Source organism: Anolis sagrei, chromosome Y (assembly GCF_037176765.1).
Source record: "Anolis sagrei isolate rAnoSag1 chromosome Y, rAnoSag1.mat, whole genome shotgun sequence".
NCBI classification, from domain to species: domain Eukaryota; kingdom Metazoa; phylum Chordata; class Lepidosauria; order Squamata; family Dactyloidae; genus Anolis; species Anolis sagrei.
Window position 1 is genome coordinate 68,587,755 of NC_090035.1, and position 25,940 is coordinate 68,613,694.

The following is a 25,940-nucleotide window of genomic DNA, read 5'->3' on the forward strand; positions in this document are numbered from 1 at the left end:
AGTCGTTCTATGCATGCTACAAGCTGAGGCAAAGAGGGAGATATAGAAAGTAAAATTGAAAGTCTCCTCAGTTAAATGAGGAGCAGAGCGCTCTGCTTTAGTTACATTGTGACCACAGGTGGAAGAAGTAAAGTTGTGGCTATGGTTTTACTCAGCACTGTGGGTCTCTCTCCCCCAGCACCAACCAGCAACAGTCTGTGGGTCTCTCTCACTCCACACAAATACCAGGAAATAGGGGGAAAGCTTCAGCAAACAGTCTACTACTGAGCCCAGAGATCATCCCATAAATGCAGATTGTTGTACCATCTATATAAATAAAAATGTAATGTTCATTGCAGAATAACATAACTCAAAAACCAATGGACAAATTGACACCAAATTTGGACACAAGACACCTACTAACCCAAGGAGTGACCATCACTAAAAAAATGATTTTGTCATTTGGGAGCTGTAATTGCTGGGATTTATAGTTAGCCTACAATCAAAGAGCATTCTGAACTCCACCAATGATGGAAGTGAACCAAACGTGGCACACAGGACACTCATGACCAACAGTAAACACTAGAAGGGTTTGGTGGGTATTGACCTTGAGTTTGGGAGTTGTAGTTCACCTACACCCAGAGAGCACTGTGGACTCAAACAATGATGGATCTGGACCAAACTGGGCACGAATATTCCATATGCCCAAATATGAACACTGGTGGAGTTTGGAGGAAACAGACCTTGACATTTGGAAGTTGTAGTTGCCGGGATTTATAGTTCACCTACAATCAAAGAGCATGCTGAACCCCACCAACGACAAAATGGGGGCAAAATTTCCACAAAGAGCCCACATGACCAACAGAAAATGTTTAAGGCCATCCAGTCCAACTCCCTTCACCAGGGAAAGAAAATGTAACCAAAGCCCTCCTGCCAAAGAGCCATCCAGCCATAGATATAGATAGATAGATATGATTCACACACAGAGAGAGATATAGTATTATAGATTTGAAATGGACCCCTAAAGAAGGACAATGCATATTCCAGAGTAGGCAAACCAGACAATCTCCACATCAACACTGACAAAGAAACAACAAGAAATACTGTTTACCGACAAGCATTAAAAATTACATATATTAGAAACCAACACTTTCTCATTACTTTATTTTCCAGATCACCCGACTGGGCCACAGCAACACATGGCAGGGGATGGCTAGTACTTAATAAAAAATAAGACATCCCCTGAAAATAAGTCATAGTGTGTCTTCTTGGGGGAAAATAAATATAAGACAGTGTCTTATTTTCGGGGAAACACAATATTTCAGCAAATTTATGTTTGGGACTAAGAAGTTGCACATGTGAAGTAAAATAATCCAGTCTTGCATCACTTTACATTTTGAACCTTCTGGAGATAGCATGAAAGCATCTTTCAAAACACCTCCACAATTTCTTTTCTTTTCTTTCTTTCACCAGCCTCTTTCTTGTGATATCCCTTTTCATGGGATAAAAATCATACATAGTTCATGTCTTTACCAATCAGCATACTGTCTTATTAGAGAAAAGATATACCACACAGATGATCAGTAAAGAATAATGTGTTTACTCTTTGTTATGCAGAGCAACGTAGATACAATAATATGAACAGTTACATTGACTCACACAATGTCTTTTGAGAGATTCAAAATGGTTCTTGGATGTCTATGTGAGAGGTCTTCTTCCAACAGCCAAGAAGCAAAAATACTGTCTTGGCAAGCTCCTGCACAGAAAAACTTAAAACATGTAACTGTTGCCAGAACTCCCAGCTAGCTTCTGGGCATGGTCCAACCAATCAGCTTCATGTTTTACATTTTTCAGTTAACACATTCACCAACTGATTTTTACATGCTCCAACCATACTTATAGACAGAGCTGGCCCTAGGTAATTTTCAGCAATAAGCAAACAGTATTTTGGCATCCCCCCCCCCCCCCCCCGCCCAATCAATCATTGATATATATTTTCTGTTCATCGTGGGAGTTCTGTATGCCATATTTGGTTCAATTCCATCATTGGCGGAGTTTAGAATGCTCTTTGATTGTAGGTGAACTATACATCCCAGTAACTACAACTTGCATATGTCAAGGTCTATTTTCCCCCAAGAGAAATAATTTTTGTATAATTACAAAGAGCCAAATTCAAATAGTGAAGAACCATTCATCCACGCCAAGGAGACGCACTGCAAGGTGGACATTAGTAGAAGACTTTCATCCATAGGAACCCAGAAAGAACCAGCAGGGGTGATCCAGGTATCCAAGAAGCCTTGCTGGCTTGTTGACATTCTACTTCTGAATATCCAATCCCTTGTGTGGCTTGAAATTTATTGCAAGTGGAGCTCGTGGTGCAGCCCTTTGTGGTCACTACTGTGCCTTTTATTGCTAGATGTAAAGAAGGGAAAGAAGCAGTCAGTATAATCACTCACTGGACCTGTTCATCCCTATATATATATATATATATATATATATATATATGAAAAAACCTACAGCTCAACCAAATATATATTCTTGGTTTTTAGGCCATTCCTTGGGTTTTTTTTATTGTGAATGTGTTGATTCAGAAAATTGCATTGAATAGACTGCATCAGCTTTTGTTCCTTTTAGGGTTATCATCATTTTCTATGAATGAGCAGATGGTGAATGCTAAATGATATACATTCTGCATCTCAAAAACTAGAGCTGATAAAGGAATAAGCTGGTCAAATATACCCAGAAACAGAGCTAACATTTGAGGCACCAAAGTGTGTGTTGGCCAGTGAAACTAATGCTTTATTTGACTCATATTAAACATAAATAAATTCTGTGTCTAGAATTGGGACCTATCTCCATCATATGTGTTTATATGCAAATACAGGTTTCCCAAAATCCCAAGTACTTCAGGCCTCAAGCATTTCGGATAAGGAATATGCACTCTGAACTACACAGAGATGTACAATCTATATATACAGATATACATGTGTCATTAGTTTGGTAGAAAACCTCCACTAACAACCTCAAAGTCAAGCATTAATTCACACATGAGACTAGCAGAAAGAATTCAAAAATCATGGAAAACATAAAAATCAGGAATACCAGGTGTGACCATATGAAAGCAGTAATCATCAAATCCAGTGCACTGCACCACCTCAGAAGGACATCTTCCTGTCACAGAAAGGCATGCTGGACATTTCTTTCCATTGGTTGTAGTATTTATAGGTTTCACTAAAAAGGAAAAAATGTTCATGAACTAGTGAAATATAATAGCTGAGTTAACAAAATCCTGAACATCTTCTCTTAGGGTTCATTTACACCTACCCTAAAATACAGACTGGCCCCAAGGGTGGCTCTACTCTCCATGTTCTTCCCACAGCAGTGGTGGGATCGAGTCCAGATCTCCATGCAGGGCCAAAATTGGTTTGTCCTCCTCTACACTGACACTTTACCTTTGCTGTTCAGTTATAGCAGCAAATGGCCACAAAGCTCTGGGAGAGGCCCTAACCACCTGCTTCAATGAAGGGGAGGAATAAAATGGGTTTGATCTGTCATGGGATGCTGGTACATGAAGTGATTTATAGTTTCCAAATCATGACCTCTACAAACTACTGCAAGTTTGATAGCAAATATCCCAGAAGCACACAAAATACAGCAGAGTCATTTCACAGCAAAACATGCCTCAGCCCATCTATCAGCAGAGTCCAACTGCCAGCATCTGACCTTATCTACACACTGTTTAGTAAACTCATGGATTTAGGTTTTCATCCAAAATGCCAGAAGGCTTTAATCTTCACTGTAGCAATATATACAAATACACAATCAGGATTTGCAGATCTTCATGCCTTGTGCTTGCAAACAGTCAGAGTCATCAAATAGTCACATACAACATAGGCAGATACTCACACTGAGTTACACAGCAGAGAGAAAGATGGATTCCTTCTACAGCCACCTACTGACAGGTCATCAGTAAGGGACACTGGCTGATGCAACCCTTTACAATAACTCTCATATGGCTATGAATCAGTATTGCATCATAACATTCATAGTCAGTACCCAGGTGTTTTCAATGTACCATATGTTCATCAAACAGTGTTTTATTCTATGAATAGAAATGCTTTGCAATTTCTATCTAACATGATCTATCCCCTTTTGTGCCACTGAGGAAAGGGGAAAAGATAAGGTAGAATTGGCCTGTATGCATAGTAGACAGGTTCGGATTGAAGCTGGTCATGCTGTCCACGCTTGGCCCAAAGTGTAAGTGATAGTCCAGATGGGTCAAGATATTCTTGGCTAAGCTAGACCATCTGGACACTGAACCATCCCATCTGCAGGTTCAAGATGGTACATGTGGCCTTCTCTGGGGGAGGCCCATAGCATTTCAGTTTTGATTTAACTGGCCAGTGTAGACAAGACAAAATTTGTCCAGAGAGGATTCAACATTCACCTTTTTCTGAGATTAAGAGAGTATAACCTGCCTATATAACTATATATGATCCATGAGGATTTGAACCCTAGTCACACATAGGGTGCTAGACCAGCACTCAGGCCACCAGAGCACAGTGAAATAATGGGTTAAAGCGCTGAGCTGCTGAGCCTGTTGACCAAAAGGTCACAGGTTTGAATTCAGGGAGTGGTGTGAGCTTCTGCTGTCAGCCTCAGCTTCTGCCAACCTAGCAGTTCGAAAACATGCAAAATGTGAGTACATCAATAGGTACCACTCCTGCGGGAAGGTAATGACACTCCATGAAGTCATGCCAACCACATGACATTGGAGGTATCTACGGACAATGCTGGCTTTTCGGCTTAGAAATGGAGATGAGCACCACACCCCCGAGTCGGACACGACTGGACTTAATGTCAGGGGAAAACCTTTACCTAATGATGAATGTACTGAAATTTGTAACACCTTTCTGTGTTTCTTGTTTGGAAGATGCAGTGCTAGGAAAAAAAAAAAGAAAGAGAAAGAAGACAGCTCAGGCTGTGAACATCTTACAGAAGCAAAAAAAAGTATTGTAGTCTTACATCGTGGGTAGACTCCAGCGCATTCATTTCCCACACAACAGGAGACAGCGTCTCTTTGGAATCTTCTTTGACCAAAATTCAGAACATTGGGTTCACGTTTGCAGAACTGGGAGTTGCTGCAGCCTTTTGCTATGACATAAGTTTTTACTCCGACTGAAAAAGCAGAAAAAGAATTTGTTTAGTTATCCTGAAGTCTTCAAGGCACAGGTTATAATTTTTCTGTGGCTGCTTTGTGTCTGCACATACAATTACACCACCGCTGCAGTATTTTCTGTATCGTAAACATTTTCTGTTAGAAAAATAATATATTTACATAGAAATTCATTTTCTGCTCAGAAAAATCTGTTTCTTCCATATTTTCTGCAGAAAACAACCGCATGCAAATTCTGTGCAGAATTCTGAAATTAAAAGTGGGTTTCAAAAACAGGGTGGTTTTCAAAAAGCTTTCTTGGAGTGGGAATTAAACAGGAGCAGTATGCCATTGCCTTCATTATATAGTCAACCATGTATGATATTCTGGGTAGGTTTTCTTTCAATGCCTGATCCTACATTGCTTGTGAGAACAGAAAGGATTTGCGTATTTAGGCTACAATTACATATATGCCTTTAAATAAATACATAGGAAAAGTCTGGGTAGACATTCACTTATGAACTAAATGAAAAATAGATTTTGGTTGGTATTCCCAAAACCCTTACAATTGCTTCATATTGAATTCAATAGAAATAGAGTCAATGAATACACAATTCACCCCCAAATGTCAAATTTGTTGATCAGTTCCCAGAAAACATAAAAATGTTCAAGAAATCAACCTAAATTTTAATATTGGGTTTTGTTGAGTAATGTAGAACTCTAAAGCATTTGGTTGGGTAAGAACCAAAGCAGCTGATGGATCCTAAAATGTACCGTGACCTTTCTGTTGTCCTCATCAGCTAATTTACCAAGACTGGTGATTCTGTGATCATGCCTGCCGATTTTTATAAATTGCTAACCAGCCAGAGGTTTGGCCAAATACCAAACATAATTGAGGTGGATTTAAAATAGTTTGTGAAATGTCCATATCAAAAGAGGCACCAACTGGTTTATATTTCTTCTCACCTACCTCCTGAGGTTTCACTCAAAAGAGTGAAACAGGTGTCTTCATCATAGCTACAAGTCTTCATCCTGCCAGTACAGATACTGCTTGAACTGGTACAAGTTTCACACTCCAGTGAGGCACCTAAGGGAGGAAAGAGAAAGACTGAAAAGGCTACATGGCTTGTGCACTTTTTCTATTTCTTTTCTTGATCAAGAGACTGAACTCAATGCTTGGAGTAGGGTGCTATCAGTATGCTGATGACACCCAAATATATTTCTCAATGCCTTCAAAAGCAGCTACAGCTAAGGATAACCATGTCCCCTCTTACCGAATGCCTGGAGAAGGTAATGATCTGGATGAGGAAAAACAAATTGAAACTGAATCCAGACAAAACAGAGGTGCTTGCCATCATGGGTCCTAATCTGGGGGTGAAAGTGTGTCAACCAGTCCTGGATGGAGTTACACTTCCCCTAAAGACTGTGTTTGCATCTTGGGAGTGCTCCTCGATCAGTCTCTCTAAATGACATACCAGGTAGATTCGACAGTCATGAATGCTATCACCAGCTGCACCCTTCCTGGATTTGGAGGACCTGAATATGGTAGTGTACACACACACTAGTAACCTCAAGGCTGGACTTCTGAAACCTTTGTATCAAGTTCAGAAACTCCAGTTGGTTCAAAATACAGCAGCCAGATTGGTTACAGGAACATCTAGGAGTAAGCATATTTCACCAATCCTAAAGTCACTCCAATGGCTGCCAATTAGTTTCTGGGAAAAGTGCAAGGTGTTAGTTTTGACCTTAAAAGCCCTACATGGTTTGGGTCCAGGTTACCTAAAGGATCACCTTCTGCCGTACAACCTGCCCTGCACAGTTAAGTCCTCTGGGGGCCAGTTACTCCAACTAGCCAAAACTAGACTGGCAACCACTACCCAGAGGATCTTTTCATTGTCTGCCCCATGACTGTGGAACAACCTGCCGGTAGAGCTCCGACAGCTGAATCAGCTGTCGGAATTTAAGATACAAATGAAGACCTATCTCTTCCAGCAGCCTACCCAGACAGTTTTAGTGGTGAATTTTGAACTTCCACTGTATGACTAATTCTTGTTTTGTGTATTTTAATGTGTATGCTATGGGAGTATGCTTTAATATATGTATTTTATGGAGTGTTTTAAAATGATTATATGTTTGTTTATCTTTTAGTAATGCTGTAACCCACCTTTAGTAATGCTGTAACCCGGCATTCTAAAAAATATATTGAATATTGTTTTCAAAGAACTGGAAATGACTTCCTTTGTTTCTGATCATATTAAGACATTGTTGGCCAAGGTTGTTAGGAATTCAGGGTTCCTACCATCCTTTTCCATTTTTGTTTTTGACATATGCAAGTTTTCATTTTTGAAAAGTACCTGAGTCATTGCTTACATCCCTCACACCACTCCAAACAATGCCAGCTGTTTTTTTGTTGACCCCAAAAAGATGATTTATATAGGTTACTTGTAGGCCTGGGTAACAACGGAAAAAATTGTTTCTAAAATCGATTTGTTTTTTGGGGGTTTTTGCGTTTCGTTATTTAAAATAATTACAAAATTTTCCTTTTAAAAAGTTCGATATTTACGAAATTTCATAAATGTGAAAAAAATTACAAAACATTAACAAATCGATTTCCGAAACAATAACGAATCGATTCGTTAATGGCGGACGCGACCGCGAAATACGCTAAAAAACCTCCAAAAACTTCTGAAGCTTCCCTCTCCCTCTGTTGTTGACTGTTGGTGTGATATTATAATTTTTTTTCACTAATTAAACAAAAAACAACCATAAAACTTGCCCCAGACATGCGGAAATAATAACGAAACGACCTCAAAACAATAATGAAACGAATACAATAACGAAATACGAAGCATTTACAAAACTATTTAAAAATTCGTTTTTTAAAAAATTGCTCCAGAATGGTTAGTTATCGTTTTGTAATTAAAAAAATTAACGAATTATTAACGAATTACGAATTAACTAAACGAAACCGCCCAGCCCTAGTTACTTGCAAGCAGCAAAAGGGTTAATAGAATTTCCTACCTGTACTTAGAAGCACAGAGAAAATGGAGAGTCCTAGAACAGCTTTCATGATGACGTGAAAACCCCTTCTGAAGAAATGTCTGCCACCTGGGGAAAAACAGTGTTCAGAGGGAAAAATCACTTATAAGAATGAATGTGAATAAACTGCATTGACACTTTCCTACATAGATTTACCCAAACCATTCACCACAAACCTGCATGAAAAAACCAGACTAATTTGGCAATCAGGAATCTGTGCACTTTTTAGGGAGTGAGGAATTTTAATATGTATGTTTGTAGTTTTTTAATATAATTTGTGTGTTTTTGACTGTGCTGTGACCCGCCTTGATCCATGAGGAAAGGGGGGTAAGAAATAATAAGATTGGACTACTGCAATGCGCTCTACGTGGGGCTGCCCTTGAAGATGGCTCGGAAGTTCCAACTGGTCCAACGATTAGCAGCCAGGATGCTAGCTGGGGCCCCTTACAGAGAGAGGTCAACCCTGCTGTTCAAGGGGCTCCACTGGCTGCCGTTTATATTCCGAGCCCAATTTAAGGTGCAGGTGCTTACCTACAAAGCCCTGAACGGTTTGGGACCTGCCTACCTGCGTGACCGCATCTCCATCTACGAACCCACACGTTCACTTCGGTCATCTGGAGAGGCCCTGCTCGTGATCCCACCTGCGTCGCAAGCGCACTTGGTGGGGACGCGGGACAGGGCCTTTTCCATGGTGGCCCCCCGACTCTGGAACACCCTCCCCAAAGATCTTAGACAGGCCCCTACATTGGCAGTCTTCAGAAAGAACTTGAAGACCTGGCTTTTCCGATGCGCCTTCCCAGATTAGGAAATCTCCATTACCAAGTCCCATAAGCACTTTACTAGAACCAATGATTGCTGCACATCACACATCGCACTTGCCCTAGAAGCCTTATACACACCTCCTGTCACATCAGCACTTTTAATTCTTGTACCCATTACTCTGGCCCGGCCCAGTTCTATTGTGTTTTAATGTATTGTTTTTTGCCTGTTGTTTATTTTTGCTTTATTCTGTTTTAATTGTTGATTTGCTTAGATTGTATTGTTATGTTGTGTGTTGAGGCCTTGGCCTGTGTAAGCCGCATTGAATCCTTCGGGAGATGCTAGCGGGGTACAAATAAAGTTTAATAATAATAATAATAATAATAATAACTATCATTGTGAGAAAAAATGTCCAACAATATACACATTGTCTAGGTATACACTGGAATTTTAAAAAATGCACCCAAAAATAAATACAAAATCAGTATAGAGAAAACACTAGAATTGAATAAATGAGTTTTGAAATAGAACATCCATCTGCATCTGTCATGCACAATTGGAACATGGCAGGAACTAAACAAATTAAAGACTCCGTAAAAATATTATTTTCTGCATAAAATAGTTGCTTGAAAATTTCAACCAGAAGAAGTTTTGAATTGGAAAATGTGTGATTTTTAAAGATTTTCTCAGAGAGGAAAGATAATTGCTAACATTACTAATTGCTTCCTTAGAGAAAAGAATACCGTATATACTCGAAGATAAGCCAATTTTTTTCAGCCCTTTTTTGTAGCCAAAAAAGCCTCCCTCCACTTATAATGGGGTCACGGCTCCGAGCCCTCATTTGTAATAGAATCATACATTCATAGAGTTGGAAAAGACCTCATGGACCATCCAGTCCAACCTACTACCAAGAAGCAGGACAATCACGTTCAAAGCACCCCCAACAGATAGCCATCCAGCTTCTGTTTAAAAGCCTCCATTGGAGTCTCCACCACACTTTGAGGTAGAGAGTTCCACTGTTGAACAGCTTTCAGAGTGATGATATATATGATATAGTTCTCTCTCCTCCCTTAACAGTACATTTTGTTTTTCAAAGCCTCACTCACTCCACTTCTCCTCCCTGGCTGGAGTTGCCCATTTTGGAAAATTCTTATTTTTCTAAGAAAGGGAGAGTGAGAGAGCGAGAAGGGAATGTTTTGAAAAGAGAAAGAGCCCTTGTAAGTCATGAAGAAGAAAAAGATTGCATGGGTGGGAAGGGAAGAAAAAGGCAAAGGCTCTTGCAAATCTGCAACATCTATTATTATTATTATTATTATTATTATTATTATTATTATTATTATTTAAAAGAAAGAAAGGAATGTTCTTCCTTGGGCAAATGCATACCCCCAAAACAAATGCATACCCGAAAAACCTACAACAACCCAGGGATTCCAGCCATGGAAGCCTTTGACAATAACAACAACAACAACAACAACAACAACTTTATTGTTGCATCCTGCCTCCATCTCCCCAAAGATGTTATTTCAGGCTACTGATTGTCTGTTTGATGGTTGTTTTTATATTGTGTTATGCTGTTGTTGTTTTATTTTGCTTGTTGCTGTTTTATGAATTTTAATGTGTTATGTTTTAACTATGTTGATCGGGGCGGCTTACACGGGAACAAGCCCGATCATAGTTAAAATATAACTCATTAAAATTCATAAAATAGCAACAAGCAAAATAAAACAACAACAGCATAACACAATATAAAATTAACCATCAAACAGACAACCAGTAGCCTGAAATCGCAAATAGCATTGTATGGTCAATGTAGACTCATATAATGCTGTTCAATGCAGCTAAACTGCATTATATGCATCTACACTGACCATATAATGAAGTTTCAAACTGCATTAATTGGCAGAGTAGACGAACTGAGTTGACAATTAGAAGTCCCTTTCTACTGAGAGGAGGCAGTGAATTTTAAAAGCAATAATAGATTTGGAGCCAATTGGGATTCCCCATGACTCACCTGTAGCTGCAAAGACAGAATGAAGGCAGAAAACACAAGAAGCTGGCTTTATATATCGCATTTGGGGGCTTGAAAAGGGAACAAAGAGTTTGCCTCTGAAAATCTTTCAGCTTTTTACAGAACTGTTGTGATTTTTTTCTCCATAAACATCCTGAAGAAAAAAAAAGTAGGGTCGGTGACATCACACCATTTCTAAGAAACGCTTTGGAGAAGGCTCACCAAATTCAGAAATTCTTGGCAATCTCCACACGCATAGGGGAAAAAGTCATTGACCAGAGGTTTCATGCTGTTCTTCACCAGTTTTTCTCCAAGGCAACTATAAAAAATAGGCCACTGATGAGAAGCTTACAGCATGTTGTTGCCATAAATTCTGTATATATTTCGATATTTATAATTACATGAACTAATGCCTAAATCTGGAAGAATATAATAAGAGGACAAGAACACCAACATCTCCCTTAAATTGCGGTGCCCAGAATTGGAATACTTTGCCATGCATTTTAAGGGAGATGTTGACAAGCTGGAATGTGTCCAAAGGAGGGTGCAACTAAAATGATCAAGGGCCTGGAGAACAAGCCCTATAAGGGGCTGTTTAAGAGTTGGGCATGTTTAGCCTGCAGAAGGGAAGGCTGAGAGGAGATACAATAGCCATGTATAAATATGTGAGGGGAAGTCATAGGGAGGAAGCAAGCTTGTTTTCTGCTGCCCTGGAGACGAGGACACGGACAATGGCTTCGAAGTATAGGAATAAAAGGAGATTCTGTGTGAGTTGTTCAGCAGTGGAACTCTCTGCCCCGGAGTGTGGTAGAAGCTCCTTCTTTGGAGACTTTTAAGCAGAGGCTGGATGGCCATCTGTTGGGGGTGTTTTGAATACAAGTTTCCTGCTTTTTGGCAGGGAGTTTGACTGGATGGCCCATGAGGCCTCTGGGGAATAGCTCTGCATAGCAGACATATCTTTAATCTAGACTCTGACTATACTGGCCCTTGGTTTCCAATAATAATAATAATAATAATAATAATAATAATAATAATATTTTTTTATTTATACCCCGCCACCATCTCCCCGATGGGGACTCGGAGAGGCTTACATGGGGTCAAGCCTGAACAACATATTACATCAAAATAAAACCAAAACATAAACAACAAGAAACATCATCAAAATTCCATGAAAAAAGAGAAATACAATAACAAAATAACATTATAATATACAAAAAAAAACACAGTCGCAGTAACAGAATTCCTGGTATTAGAATTTTGGACTTGACCTTGATTCCTTGTACACTTACTTCAGACCCTGTATGTATTTCTGAATTCCTCACTTTGAAGTTTGACTTCAGTTTATTTATTTATTTTATTTTATTTACAATATTTATATTCCGCCCATCTCACCCCGCAGGGGACAAAGGGCGGATTACAATGCACATATACATGGCAAACATTCAATGCCGTTAGACACACAACATATATAGACAGACACAGAGGCAATTTAATATTACAGCTTTCTGGTTTCATGAGGGTATGCTCGATTCCGGTCACCAGGGGGAGCTGTCACTTCACCATCCACTTGTGACACCAGGGCCTTTCAGAGAGTACTTCCTCATTCTTTTGCACACTGCTGGAGATTTTATAGTGTCGTAAATTAATTAAATTAGCTTCCCCACATAAAGCGGTACCTAAATTTCCTACTTGACAGATGCAACTGTCTTTTGGGCTGCATAGATCAACAATAAACTAGACTATTAATGGCCAGGAGCTCACTCCAACCGGGATGGCTTTGAACTCATGACCTTTCGGTCAGAAGTGATTTAATGCAGCTGGCTATTAATTAGCTGCTCCATAACCTAGTCCAGTTTGTATTTCTGAGTTCCTGGCTTTTGGTTTATGGATTTTGACTTCAGGGTTTTTTCCCCTGACTTCTTGACTTGACCTTTGAACTCTGACTTTGGTTAATATTCCTAGATCCCTGACCATTGACATATGGATCCTGACAATTGAACTCCTGGCATTTCACCACTGAACTGTGACCTTGGTTATTGGTTGTTGTTGTCCCTGACCTAACTCTGTACTCCTCGGCTTGCCTTCACTAACTGGACTCTTGGCCTTAGCATTGTTGCATTATTATCAGTTTGTGTTTTGCAACTCTATTATATTGGCTGGACCTTGAAAGACGTAAGACATTTCATACATAAAATATATTTTTTGGTTTATTGTGCTTTTGTTTACGTAATCTCTGCCTTGATACTGAAACCTGGCACATGGCATCAGGTAAGTAGTGTGGCCACCAAGCTCCTGGCATGATGTTTTCGAGGGTGCTAGAGAAGGAGGTGATCAATGATGTCTCCTGCTCATGGGATGTTCTACAAAAGGGAGAGAGAGGATCTCCTCAGGATCCTGCTAGAGCTGCTGTTATAGCATTCTTTCAATCTATTACTCATTGCCCTACTTTCTAGAACCAAGAATAACTATGTTTTGCAAGGCAGGGGGGAGGGGGGTTCTGCTACTACTGTGTGGTTTCAGTGGTTGGATCTGGGGAACAGTTTGAGTCAGTGCAATCATGCAATGCCATTAAGCAAAAACTGGATTGATTAAGAAGTCTTGGGTTATACTTCAGGTAAAGGTTTCCCTGACATTGTTTAGTTGTGTCCAACTCTGAGGAGTGGTGCTCATCTCCATTTCTAAGTCGAAGAGCCAGCATTATCCATAGACACCTCCAAAGTCATGTGGCTGGCATGACTGCATGGAGTAGTGCTACCTTCCTGCAGAAGCGGTACCTATTGAGCTTCTCACATTTGCATGTTTTCAAGCTGCTAGGCTGGCAGAAGCTGGGGCTAATAGTGGGAGCTCATCCCGCTCCCCAGATTCGAACTGCCAACCATTCAGTCAGCAAGTTCAGCAGCTCAGTGGTTTAACCCACTGTGCCAACATTATAATTACTGAATAGGATTCCAGCTATTTTTTTATTGCAAACATGTATTTGAAGAAAGTACCAAGACTGATTTACAAAAGACTCATTTCATTTTAAGCATATGTTTACTACTTAATACTATTAGTGTGCATTTTAATAAGCTGAAGCCGATTGCTTACTGGAAGCATCAGAAGTTATATATATAAAGACCATTAGGTTTTTCTATGGGCTTCATTTCCAGAAATGTCGCATATGAACGTTGCTATTAACTAAGACATTAAGCTGCAAATGGGGCAAACCACAGCTAGGTGTTAGAAATTGTTGACAAGAATTTGCATGAAAGGAAGGAACCACAGAGAGACATTTTTGTTGTGCTGTTTGCAGAGGCGGCCCTAGGTAATTTTCAAGGGTAAGCAAACAGTATTTTGCCCCCCCCTCCCCCCTCCCCCCAACCAATCACTGATATATATTTTCTGTTCGTTGTGGGAGTTCTGTGTGCCATATTTGGTTTAATTCCATCATTGGTGGAGTTCAGAATGCTCTTTAATTGTAGGTGAATTATACATCCCAGTAACTACAACTCACATATGTCAAGGTCTATTTTTCCCCAAGAGCGCCTCAAGAGCGCCCCTGGGTAAAATCAACTATACTGCAAAGGCTTACTTTGTGTAATGGGTTGAGCCGCCCCTGGCAGGCCCGTAGCCAGGATTTCGTTTCGGGGAGGGGGGGGGGCTAAAAAAAATTTCAGGGGGGGTTTCGGGGGGGGGGCTGAGTTTCGGGGGGGGGCTGAGTCTGAGTGAAAGAGGGTCTAGCCTAGCAAACCTCTTGTATCATTACCCCAATACCCCCATGCATATGGGATATATTGAGTATGGTGATCAGATCATGATATGAATAAACATAACAGTTTAAATAATGCACCAGTAAGGCCTTTTCACGAATCACCATGAGAATTTCAGGGGGGACTGAAGCCCCCCGAGCCCCCCCCCCTCTGGCTACATGCCTGGCCCCTGGCTGTTTGAAGCTTCTTATAGCATCTGAAAGCCACCAGTAAGTATAAGCCCCCAGTTTTTGCTTTAAGGCATCATTTTGTTAGTATGGATGTATTGTTTGTTATATTCAGGCATTGAATGTTTGCCTTTCATGTTTGGAATCCGCCCATAGCATTTCAGTTTTGATTTAACTGGCCAGTGTAGACAAGACAAAATTTGTCCAGAGAGGATTCAACATTCACCTTTTTCTGAGATTAAGAGAGTATAACCTGCCTATATAACTATATATGATCCATGAGGATTTGAACCCTAGTCACACATAGGGTGCTAGACCAGCACTCAGGCCACCAGAGCACAGTGAAATAATGGGTTAAAGCGCTGAGCTGCTGAGCCTGTTGACCAAAAGGTCACAGGTTTGAATTCAGGGAGTGGTGTGAGCTTCTGCTGTCAGCCTCAGCTTCTGCCAACCTAGCAGTTCGAAAACATGCAAAATGTGAGTACATCAATAGGTACCACTCCTGCGGGAAGGTAATGACACTCCATGAAGTCATGCCAACCACATGACATTGGAGGTATCTACGGACAATGCTGGCTTTTCGGCTTAGAAATGGAGATGAGCACCACACCCCCGAGTCGGACACGACTGGACTTAATGTCAGGGGAAAACCTTTACCTAATGATGAATGTACTGAAATTTGTAACACCTTTCTGTGTTTCTTGTTTGGAAGATGCAGTGCTAGGAAAAAAAAAAAGAAAGAGAAAGAAGACAGCTCAGGCTGTGAACATCTTACAGAAGCAAAAAAAAGTATTGTAGTCTTACATCGTGGGTAGACTCCAGCGCATTCATTTCCCACACAACAGGAGACAGCGTCTCTTTGGAATCTTCTTTGACCAAAATTCAGAACATTGGGTTCACGTTTGCAGAACTGGGAGTTGCTGCAGCCTTTTGCTATGACATAAGTTTTTACTCCGACTGAAAAAGCAGAAAAAGAATTTGTTTAGTTATCCTGAAGTCTTCAAGGCACAGGTTATAATTTTTCTGTGGCTGCTTTGTGTCTGCACATACAATTACACCACCGCTGCAGTATTTTCTGTATCGTAAACATTTTCTGTTAGAAAAATAATATATTTACATAGAAATTCATTTTCTGCTCAGAAAAATCTGTTTCTTCCATATTTTCTGCAGAAAACAACCGCATGCAAATTCTGTGCAGAATTCTGAAATTAAAAGTGGGTTTCAAAAACAGGGTGGTTTTCAAAAAGCTTTCTTGGAGTGGGAATTAAACAGGAGCAGTATGCCATTGCCTTCATTATATAGTCAACCATGTATGATATTCTGGGTAGGTTTTCTTTCAATGCCTGATCCTACATTGCTTGTGAGAACAGAAAGGATTTGCGTATTTAGGCTACAATTACATATATGCCTTTAAATAAATACATAGGAAAAGTCTGGGTAGACATTCACTTATGAACTAAATGAAAAATAGATTTTGGTTGGTATTCCCAAAACCCTTACAATTGCTTCATATTGAATTCAATAGAAATAGAGTCAATGAATACACAATTCACCCCCAAATGTCAAATTTGTTGATCAGTTCCCAGAAAACATAAAAATGTTCAAGAAATCAACCTAAATTTTAATATTGGGTTTTGTTGAGTAATGTAGAACTCTAAAGCATTTGGTTGGGTAAGAACCAAAGCAGCTGATGGATCCTAAAATGTACCGTGACCTTTCTGTTGTCCTCATCAGCTAATTTACCAAGACTGGTGATTCTGTGATCATGCCTGCCGATTTTTATAAATTGCTAACCAGCCAGAGGTTTGGCCAAATACCAAACATAATTGAGGTGGATTTAAAATAGTTTGTGAAATGTCCATATCAAAAGAGGCACCAACTGGTTTATATTTCTTCTCACCTACCTCCTGAGGTTTCACTCAAAAGAGTGAAACAGGTGTCTTCATCATAGCTACAAGTCTTCATCCTGCCAGTACAGATACTGCTTGAACTGGTACAAGTTTCACACTCCAGTGAGGCACCTAAGGGAGGAAAGAGAAAGACTGAAAAGGCTACATGGCTTGTGCACTTTTTCTATTTCTTTTCTTGATCAAGAGACTGAACTCAATGCTTGGAGTAGGGTGCTATCAGTATGCTGATGACACCCAAATATATTTCTCAATGCCTTCAAAAGCAGCTACAGCTAAGGATAACCATGTCCCCTCTTACCGAATGCCTGGAGAAGGTAATGATCTGGATGAGGAAAAACAAATTGAAACTGAATCCAGACAAAACAGAGGTGCTTGCCATCATGGGTCCTAATCTGGGGGTGAAAGTGTGTCAACCAGTCCTGGATGGAGTTACACTTCCCCTAAAGACTGTGTTTGCATCTTGGGAGTGCTCCTCGATCAGTCTCTCTAAATGACATACCAGGTAGATTCGACAGTCATGAATGCTATCACCAGCTGCACCCTTCCTGGATTTGGAGGACCTGAATATGGTAGTGTACACACACACTAGTAACCTCAAGGCTGGACTTCTGAAACCTTTGTATCAAGTTCAGAAACTCCAGTTGGTTCAAAATACAGCAGCCAGATTGGTTACAGGAACATCTAGGAGTAAGCATATTTCACCAATCCTAAAGTCACTCCAATGGCTGCCAATTAGTTTCTGGGAAAAGTGCAAGGTGTTAGTTTTGACCTTAAAAGCCCTACATGGTTTGGGTCCAGGTTACCTAAAGGATCACCTTCTGCCGTACAACCTGCCCTGCACAGTTAAGTCCTCTGGGGGCCAGTTACTCCAACTAGCCAAAACTAGACTGGCAACCACTACCCAGAGGATCTTTTCATTGTCTGCCCCATGACTGTGGAACAACCTGCCGGTAGAGCTCCGACAGCTGAATCAGCTGTCGGAATTTAAGATACAAATGAAGACCTATCTCTTCCAGCAGCCTACCCAGACAGTTTTAGTGGTGAATTTTGAACTTCCACTGTATGACTAATTCTTGTTTTGTGTATTTTAATGTGTATGCTATGGGAGTATGCTTTAATATATGTATTTTATGGAGTGTTTTAAAATGATTATATGTTTGTTTATCTTTTAGTAATGCTGTAACCCACCTTTAGTAATGCTGTAACCCGGCATTCTAAAAAATATATTGAATATTGTTTTCAAAGAACTGGAAATGACTTCCTTTGTTTCTGATCATATTAAGACATTGTTGGCCAAGGTTGTTAGGAATTCAGGGTTCCTACCATCCTTTTCCATTTTTGTTTTTGACATATGCAAGTTTTCATTTTTGAAAAGTACCTGAGTCATTGCTTACATCCCTCACACCACTCCAAACAATGCCAGCTGTTTTTTTGTTGACCCCAAAAAGATGATTTATATAGGTTACTTGTAGGCCTGGGTAACAACGGAAAAAATTGTTTCTAAAATCGATTTGTTTTTTGGGGGTTTTTGCGTTTCGTTATTTAAAATAATTACAAAATTTTCCTTTTAAAAAGTTCGATATTTACGAAATTTCATAAATGTGAAAAAAATTACAAAACATTAACAAATCGATTTCCGAAACAATAACGAATCGATTCGTTAATGGCGGACGCGACCGCGAAATACGCTAAAAAACCTCCAAAAACTTCTGAAGCTTCCCTCTCCCTCTGTTGTTGACTGTTGGTGTGATATTATAATTTTTTTTCACTAATTAAACAAAAAACAACCATAAAACTTGCCCCAGACATGCGGAAATAATAACGAAACGACCTCAAAACAATAATGAAACGAATACAATAACGAAATACGAAGCATTTACAAAACTATTTAAAAATTCGTTTTTTAAAAAATTGCTCCAGAATGGTTAGTTATCGTTTTGTAATTAAAAAAATTAACGAATTATTAACGAATTACGAATTAACTAAACGAAACCGCCCAGCCCTAGTTACTTGCAAGCAGCAAAAGGGTTAATAGAATTTCCTACCTGTACTTAGAAGCACAGAGAAAATGGAGAGTCCTAGAACAGCTTTCATGATGACGTGAAAACCCCTTCTGAAGAAATGTCTGCCACCTGGGGAAAAACAGTGTTCAGAGGGAAAAATCACTTATAAGAATGAATGTGAATAAACTGCATTGACACTTTCCTACATAGATTTACCCAAACCATTCACCACAAACCTGCATGAAAAAACCAGACTAATTTGGCAATCAGGAATCTGTGCACTTTTTAGGGAGTGAGGAATTTTAATATGTATGTTTGTAGTTTTTTAATATAATTTGTGTGTTTTTGACTGTGCTGTGACCCGCCTTGATCCATGAGGAAAGGGGGGTAAGAAATAATAAGATTGGACTACTGCAATGCGCTCTACGTGGGGCTGCCCTTGAAGATGGCTCGGAAGTTCCAACTGGTCCAACGATTAGCAGCCAGGATGCTAGCTGGGGCCCCTTACAGAGAGAGGTCAACCCTGCTGTTCAAGGGGCTCCACTGGCTGCCGTTTATATTCCGAGCCCAATTTAAGGTGCAGGTGCTTACCTACAAAGCCCTGAACGGTTTGGGACCTGCCTACCTGCGTGACCGCATCTCCATCTACGAACCCACACGTTCACTTCGGTCATCTGGAGAGGCCCTGCTCGTGATCCCACCTGCGTCGCAAGCGCACTTGGTGGGGACGCGGGACAGGGCCTTTTCCATGGTGGCCCCCCGACTCTGGAACACCCTCCCCAAAGATCTTAGACAGGCCCCTACATTGGCAGTCTTCAGAAAGAACTTGAAGACCTGGCTTTTCCGATGCGCCTTCCCAGATTAGGAAATCTCCATTACCAAGTCCCATAAGCACTTTACTAGAACCAATGATTGCTGCACATCACACATCGCACTTGCCCTAGAAGCCTTATACACACCTCCTGTCACATCAGCACTTTTAATTCTTGTACCCATTACTCTGGCCCGGCCCAGTTCTATTGTGTTTTAATGTATTGTTTTTTGCCTGTTGTTTATTTTTGCTTTATTCTGTTTTAATTGTTGATTTGCTTAGATTGTATTGTTATGTTGTGTGTTGAGGCCTTGGCCTGTGTAAGCCGCATTGAATCCTTCGGGAGATGCTAGCGGGGTACAAATAAAGTTTAATAATAATAATAATAATAATAATAACTATCATTGTGAGAAAAAATGTCCAACAATATACACATTGTCTAGGTATACACTGGAATTTTAAAAAATGCACCCAAAAATAAATACAAAATCAGTATAGAGAAAACACTAGAATTGAATAAATGAGTTTTGAAATAGAACATCCATCTGCATCTGTCATGCACAATTGGAACATGGCAGGAACTAAACAAATTAAAGACTCCGTAAAAATATTATTTTCTGCATAAAATAGTTGCTTGAAAATTTCAACCAGAAGAAGTTTTGAATTGGAAAATGTGTGATTTTTAAAGATTTTCTCAGAGAGGAAAGATAATTGCTAACATTACTAATTGCTTCCTTAGAGAAAAGAATACCGTATATACTCGAAGATAAGCCAATTTTTTTCAGCCCTTTTTTGTAGCCAAAAAAGCCTCCCTCCACTTATAATGGGGTCACGGCTCCGAGCCCTCATTTGTAATAGAATCATACATTCATAGAGTTGGAAAAGACCTCATGGACCATCCAGTCCAACCTACTACCAAGAAGCAGGACAATCACGTTCAAAGCACCCCCAACAGATAGCCATCCAGCTTCTGTTTAAAAGCCTCCATTGGAGTCTCCACCACACTTTGAGGTAGAGAGTTCCACTGTTGAACAGCTTTCAGAGTGATGATATATATGATATAGTTCTCTCTCCTCCCTTAACAGTACATTTTGTTTTTCAAAGCCTCACTCACTCCACTTCTCCTCCCTGGCTGGAGTTGCCCATTTTGGAAAATTCTTATTTTTCTAAGAAAGGGAGAGTGAGAGAGCGAGAAGGGAATGTTTTGAAAAGAGAAAGAGCCCTTGTAAGTCATGAAGAAGAAAAAGATTGCATGGGTGGGAAGGGAAGAAAAAGGCAAAGGCTCTTGCAAATCTGCAACATCTATTATTATTATTATTATTATTATTATTATTATTATTATTATTTAAAAGAAAGAAAGGAATGTTCTTCCTTGGGCAAATGCATACCCCCAAAACAAATGCATACCCGAAAAACCTACAACAACCCAGGGATTCCAGCCATGGAAGCCTTTGACAATAACAACAACAACAACAACAACAACAACTTTATTGTTGCATCCTGCCTCCATCTCCCCAAAGATGTTATTTCAGGCTACTGATTGTCTGTTTGATGGTTGTTTTTATATTGTGTTATGCTGTTGTTGTTTTATTTTGCTTGTTGCTGTTTTATGAATTTTAATGTGTTATGTTTTAACTATGTTGATCGGGGCGGCTTACACGGGAACAAGCCCGATCATAGTTAAAATATAACTCATTAAAATTCATAAAATAGCAACAAGCAAAATAAAACAACAACAGCATAACACAATATAAAATTAACCATCAAACAGACAACCAGTAGCCTGAAATCGCAAATAGCATTGTATGGTCAATGTAGACTCATATAATGCTGTTCAATGCAGCTAAACTGCATTATATGCATCTACACTGACCATATAATGAAGTTTCAAACTGCATTAATTGGCAGAGTAGACGAACTGAGTTGACAATTAGAAGTCCCTTTCTACTGAGAGGAGGCAGTGAATTTTAAAAGCAATAATAGATTTGGAGCCAATTGGGATTCCCCATGACTCACCTGTAGCTGCAAAGACAGAATGAAGGCAGAAAACACAAGAAGCTGGCTTTATATATCGCATTTGGGGGCTTGAAAAGGGAACAAAGAGTTTGCCTCTGAAAATCTTTCAGCTTTTTACAGAACTGTTGTGATTTTTTTCTCCATAAACATCCTGAAGAAAAAAAAAGTAGGGTCGGTGACATCACACCATTTCTAAGAAACGCTTTGGAGAAGGCTCACCAAATTCAGAAATTCTTGGCAATCTCCACACGCATAGGGGAAAAAGTCATTGACCAGAGGTTTCATGCTGTTCTTCACCAGTTTTTCTCCAAGGCAACTATAAAAAATAGGCCACTGATGAGAAGCTTACAGCATGTTGTTGCCATAAATTCTGTATATATTTTGATATTTATAATTACATGAACTAATGCCTAAATCTGGAAGAATATAATAAGAGGACAAGAACACCAACATCTCCCTTAAATTGCGGTGCCCAGAATTGGAATACTTTGCCATGCATTTTAAGGGAGATGTTGACAAGCTGGAATGTGTCCAAAGGAGGGTGCAACTAAAATGATCAAGGGCCTGGAGAACAAGCCCTATAAGGGGCTGTTTAAGAGTTGGGCATGTTTAGCCTGCAGAAGGGAAGGCTGAGAGGAGATACAATAGCCATGTATAAATATGTGAGGGGAAGTCATAGGGAGGAAGCAAGCTTGTTTTCTGCTGCCCTGGAGACGAGGACACGGACAATGGCTTCGAAGTATAGGAATAAAAGGAGATTCTGTGTGAGTTGTTCAGCAGTGGAACTCTCTGCCCCGGAGTGTGGTAGAAGCTCCTTCTTTGGAGACTTTTAAGCAGAGGCTGGATGGCCATCTGTTGGGGGTGTTTTGAATACAAGTTTCCTGCTTTTTGGCAGGGAGTTTGACTGGATGGCCCATGAGGCCTCTGGGGAATAGCTCTGCATAGCAGACATATCTTTAATCTAGACTCTGACTATACTGGCCCTTGGTTTCCAATAATAATAATAATAATAATAATAATAATAATAATAATAATATTTTTTTATTTATACCCCGCCACCATCTCCCCGATGGGGACTCGGAGAGGCTTACATGGGGTCAAGCCTGAACAACATATTACATCAAAATAAAACCAAAACATAAACAACAAGAAACATCATCAAAATTCCATGAAAAAAGAGAAATACAATAACAAAATAACATTATAATATACAAAAAAAAACACAGTCGCAGTAACAGAATTCCTGGTATTAGAATTTTGGACTTGACCTTGATTCCTTGTACACTTACTTCAGACCCTGTATGTATTTCTGAATTCCTCACTTTGAAGTTTGACTTCAGTTTATTTATTTATTTTATTTTATTTACAATATTTATATTCCGCCCATCTCACCCCGCAGGGGACAAAGGGCGGATTACAATGCACATATACATGGCAAACATTCAATGCCGTTAGACACACAACATATATAGACAGACACAGAGGCAATTTAATATTACAGCTTTCTGGTTTCATGAGGGTATGCTCGATTCCGGTCACCAGGGGGAGCTGTCACTTCACCATCCACTTGTGACACCAGGGCCTTTCAGAGAGTACTTCCTCATTCTTTTGCACACTGCTGGAGATTTTATAGTGTCGTAAATTAATTAAATTAGCTTCCCCACATAAAGCGGTACCTAAATTTCCTACTTGACAGATGCAACTGTCTTTTGGGCTGCATAGATCAACAATAAACTAGACTATTAATGGCCAGGAGCTCACTCCAACCGGGATGGCTTTGAACTCATGACCTTTCGGTCAGAAGTGATTTAATGCAGCTGGCTATTAATTAGCTGCTCCATAACCTAGTCCAGTTTGTATTTCTGAGTTCCTGGCTTTTGGTTTATGGATTTTGACTTCAGGGTTTTTTCCCCTGACTTCTTGACTTGACCTTTGAACTCTGACTTTGGTTAATATTCCTAGATCCCTGACCATTGACATATGGATCCTGACAATTGAACTCCTGGCATTTCACCACTGAACTGTGACCTTGGTTATTGGTTGTTGTTGTCCCTGACCTAACTCTGTACTCCTCGGCTTGCCTTCACTAACTGGACTCTTGGCCTTAGCATTGTTGCATTATTATCAGTTTGTGTTTTGCAACTCTATTATATTGGCTGGACCTTGAAAGACGTAAGACATTTCATACATAAAATATATTTTTTGGTTTATTGTGCTTTTGTTTACGTAATCTCTGCCTTGATACTGAAACCTGGCACATGGCATCAGGTAAGTAGTGTGGCCACCAAGCTCCTGGCATGATGTTTTCGAGGGTGCTAGAGAAGGAGGTGATCAATGATGTCTCCTGCTCATGGGATGTTCTACAAAAGGGAGAGAGAGGATCTCCTCAGGATCCTGCTAGAGCTGCTGTTATAGCATTCTTTCAATCTATTACTCATTGCCCTACTTTCTAGAACCAAGAATAACTATGTTTTGCAAGGCAGGGGGGAGGGGGGTTCTGCTACTACTGTGTGGTTTCAGTGGTTGGATCTGGGGAACAGTTTGAGTCAGTGCAATCATGCAATGCCATTAAGCAAAAACTGGATTGATTAAGAAGTCTTGGGTTATACTTCAGGTAAAGGTTTCCCTGACATTGTTTAGTTGTGTCCAACTCTGAGGAGTGGTGCTCATCTCCATTTCTAAGTCGAAGAGCCAGCATTATCCATAGACACCTCCAAAGTCATGTGGCTGGCATGACTGCATGGAGTAGTGCTACCTTCCTGCAGAAGCGGTACCTATTGAGCTTCTCACATTTGCATGTTTTCAAGCTGCTAGGCTGGCAGAAGCTGGGGCTAATAGTGGGAGCTCATCCCGCTCCCCAGATTCGAACTGCCAACCATTCAGTCAGCAAGTTCAGCAGCTCAGTGGTTTAACCCACTGTGCCAACATTATAATTACTGAATAGGATTCCAGCTATTTTTTTATTGCAAACATGTATTTGAAGAAAGTACCAAGACTGATTTACAAAAGACTCATTTCATTTTAAGCATATGTTTACTACTTAATACTATTAGTGTGCATTTTAATAAGCTGAAGCCGATTGCTTACTGGAAGCATCAGAAGTTATATATATAAAGACCATTAGGTTTTTCTATGGGCTTCATTTCCAGAAATGTCGCATATGAACGTTGCTATTAACTAAGACATTAAGCTGCAAATGGGGCAAACCACAGCTAGGTGTTAGAAATTGTTGACAAGAATTTGCATGAAAGGAAGGAACCACAGAGAGACATTTTTGTTGTGCTGTTTGCAGAGGCGGCCCTAGGTAATTTTCAAGGGTAAGCAAACAGTATTTTGCCCCCCCCTCCCCCCTCCCCCCAACCAATCACTGATATATATTTTCTGTTCGTTGTGGGAGTTCTGTGTGCCATATTTGGTTTAATTCCATCATTGGTGGAGTTCAGAATGCTCTTTAATTGTAGGTGAATTATACATCCCAGTAACTACAACTCACATATGTCAAGGTCTATTTTTCCCCAAGAGCGCCTCAAGAGCGCCCCTGGGTAAAATCAACTATACTGCAAAGGCTTACTTTGTGTAATGGGTTGAGCCGCCCCTGGCAGGCCCGTAGCCAGGATTTCGTTTCGGGGAGGGGGGGGGCTAAAAAAAATTTCAGGGGGGGTTTCGGGGGGGGGGCTGAGTTTCGGGGGGGGCTGAGTCTGAGTGAAAGAGGGTCTAGCCTAGCAAACCTCTTGTATCATTACCCCAATACCCCCATGCATATGGGATATATTGAGTATGGTGATCAGATCATGATATGAATAAACATAACAGTTTAAATAATGCACCAGTAAGGCCTTTTCACGAATCACCATGAGAATTTCAGGGGGGACTGAAGCCCCCCGAGCCCCCCCCCCTCTGGCTACATGCCTGGCCCCTGGCTGTTTGAAGCTTCTTATAGCATCTGAAAGCCACCAGTAAGTATAAGCCCCCAGTTTTTGCTTTAAGGCATCATTTTGTTAGTATGGATGTATTGTTTGTTATATTCAGGCATTGAATGTTTGCCTTTCATGTTTGGAATCCGCCCTTTGGGGAGACAGAGCAGAATATAAATAAAGTTGTTGTTGTTGTTGTTGTTGTTGTTATTAATAATAAATAAAATTAAAAATTGAATCATTCAAATTTATTTTTAAAATACACTATTTAATTTTTTAAAAAATATTGTTCTTTTCTGCGCAAAATATCCACATGCAAACTTTGTTCAGAATTGATCTTGAACCATGAAAATTTTCAACAGCCCAAGATTTTGCCACAGTTTCTTGACACTCTAGAAAGAGATTTCTTAACCACTTTTAAATTATATTT

At 40.0% G+C, this 25,940-nt stretch overlaps 2 protein-coding genes across 3 annotated transcripts; both read right to left on the minus strand.

The window, feature by feature from the left end:
* Positions 1-1,994: 1,994 nt before the first annotated feature.
* Positions 1,995-11,043, minus strand: LOC137095092 (phospholipase A2 inhibitor and Ly6/PLAUR domain-containing protein-like). Of its 2 annotated transcripts, none has more exons than XM_067461328.1 (6): positions 10,944-11,043; positions 8,156-8,242; positions 6,105-6,221; positions 5,005-5,157; positions 3,082-3,210; positions 1,995-2,376 (listed from the first exon to the last, which is right to left on the minus strand). In XM_067461328.1, the coding sequence occupies exons 1-6, from the start codon at positions 11,002-11,004 to the stop codon at positions 2,207-2,209; spliced, it is 717 nt and encodes a 238-aa protein (XP_067317429.1). In that variant the 5' UTR covers positions 11,005-11,043; the 3' UTR covers positions 1,995-2,206. The 2 variants fall into 2 exon arrangements, with proteins under 2 accessions (XP_067317429.1, XP_067317428.1); XM_067461327.1 differs by having other exon boundaries at positions 1,995-2,391.
* Positions 11,044-11,049: 6 nt separating this feature from the next.
* LOC137095660 (phospholipase A2 inhibitor and Ly6/PLAUR domain-containing protein-like) lies at positions 11,050-21,696 on the minus strand. The gene is made up of 5 exons (XM_067462425.1): positions 21,597-21,696; positions 18,812-18,898; positions 16,761-16,877; positions 15,632-15,813; positions 11,050-11,094 (listed from the first exon to the last, which is right to left on the minus strand). The coding sequence occupies exons 1-5, from the start codon at positions 21,655-21,657 to the stop codon at positions 11,050-11,052; spliced, it is 492 nt and encodes a 163-aa protein (XP_067318526.1). The 5' UTR covers positions 21,658-21,696.
* Positions 21,697-25,940: the final 4,244 nt, after the last annotated feature.

Coding starts and splice junctions, on each gene's coding strand:
- LOC137095092 (XM_067461327.1), bottom strand. CDS start 11,004: ATGCGATATATAAAGCCAGCTTCTTGTGTTTTCTGCCTTCATTCTGTC. Junction 6,222..8,155: donor CTCTGTGCTTCTAAGTACAG/GTAGGAAATTCT, acceptor TTCCTCCCTTAG/GTGCCTCACTGGAGTGTGAA. Junction 2,392..3,081: donor CTTTCATATGGTCACACCTG/GTATTCCTGATT, acceptor CTTTACATCTAG/CAATAAAAGGCACAGTAGTG.
- LOC137095660 (XM_067462425.1), bottom strand. CDS start 21,657: ATGCGATATATAAAGCCAGCTTCTTGTGTTTTCTGCCTTCATTCTGTC. Junction 18,899..21,596: donor TTCTGTCTTTGCAGCTACAG/GTGAGTCATGGG, acceptor GTTTTTCCCCAG/GTGGCAGACATTTCTTCAGA. Junction 15,814..16,760: donor TTTGAGTGAAACCTCAGGAG/GTAGGTGAGAAG, acceptor CTGCTTTTTCAG/TCGGAGTAAAAACTTATGTC.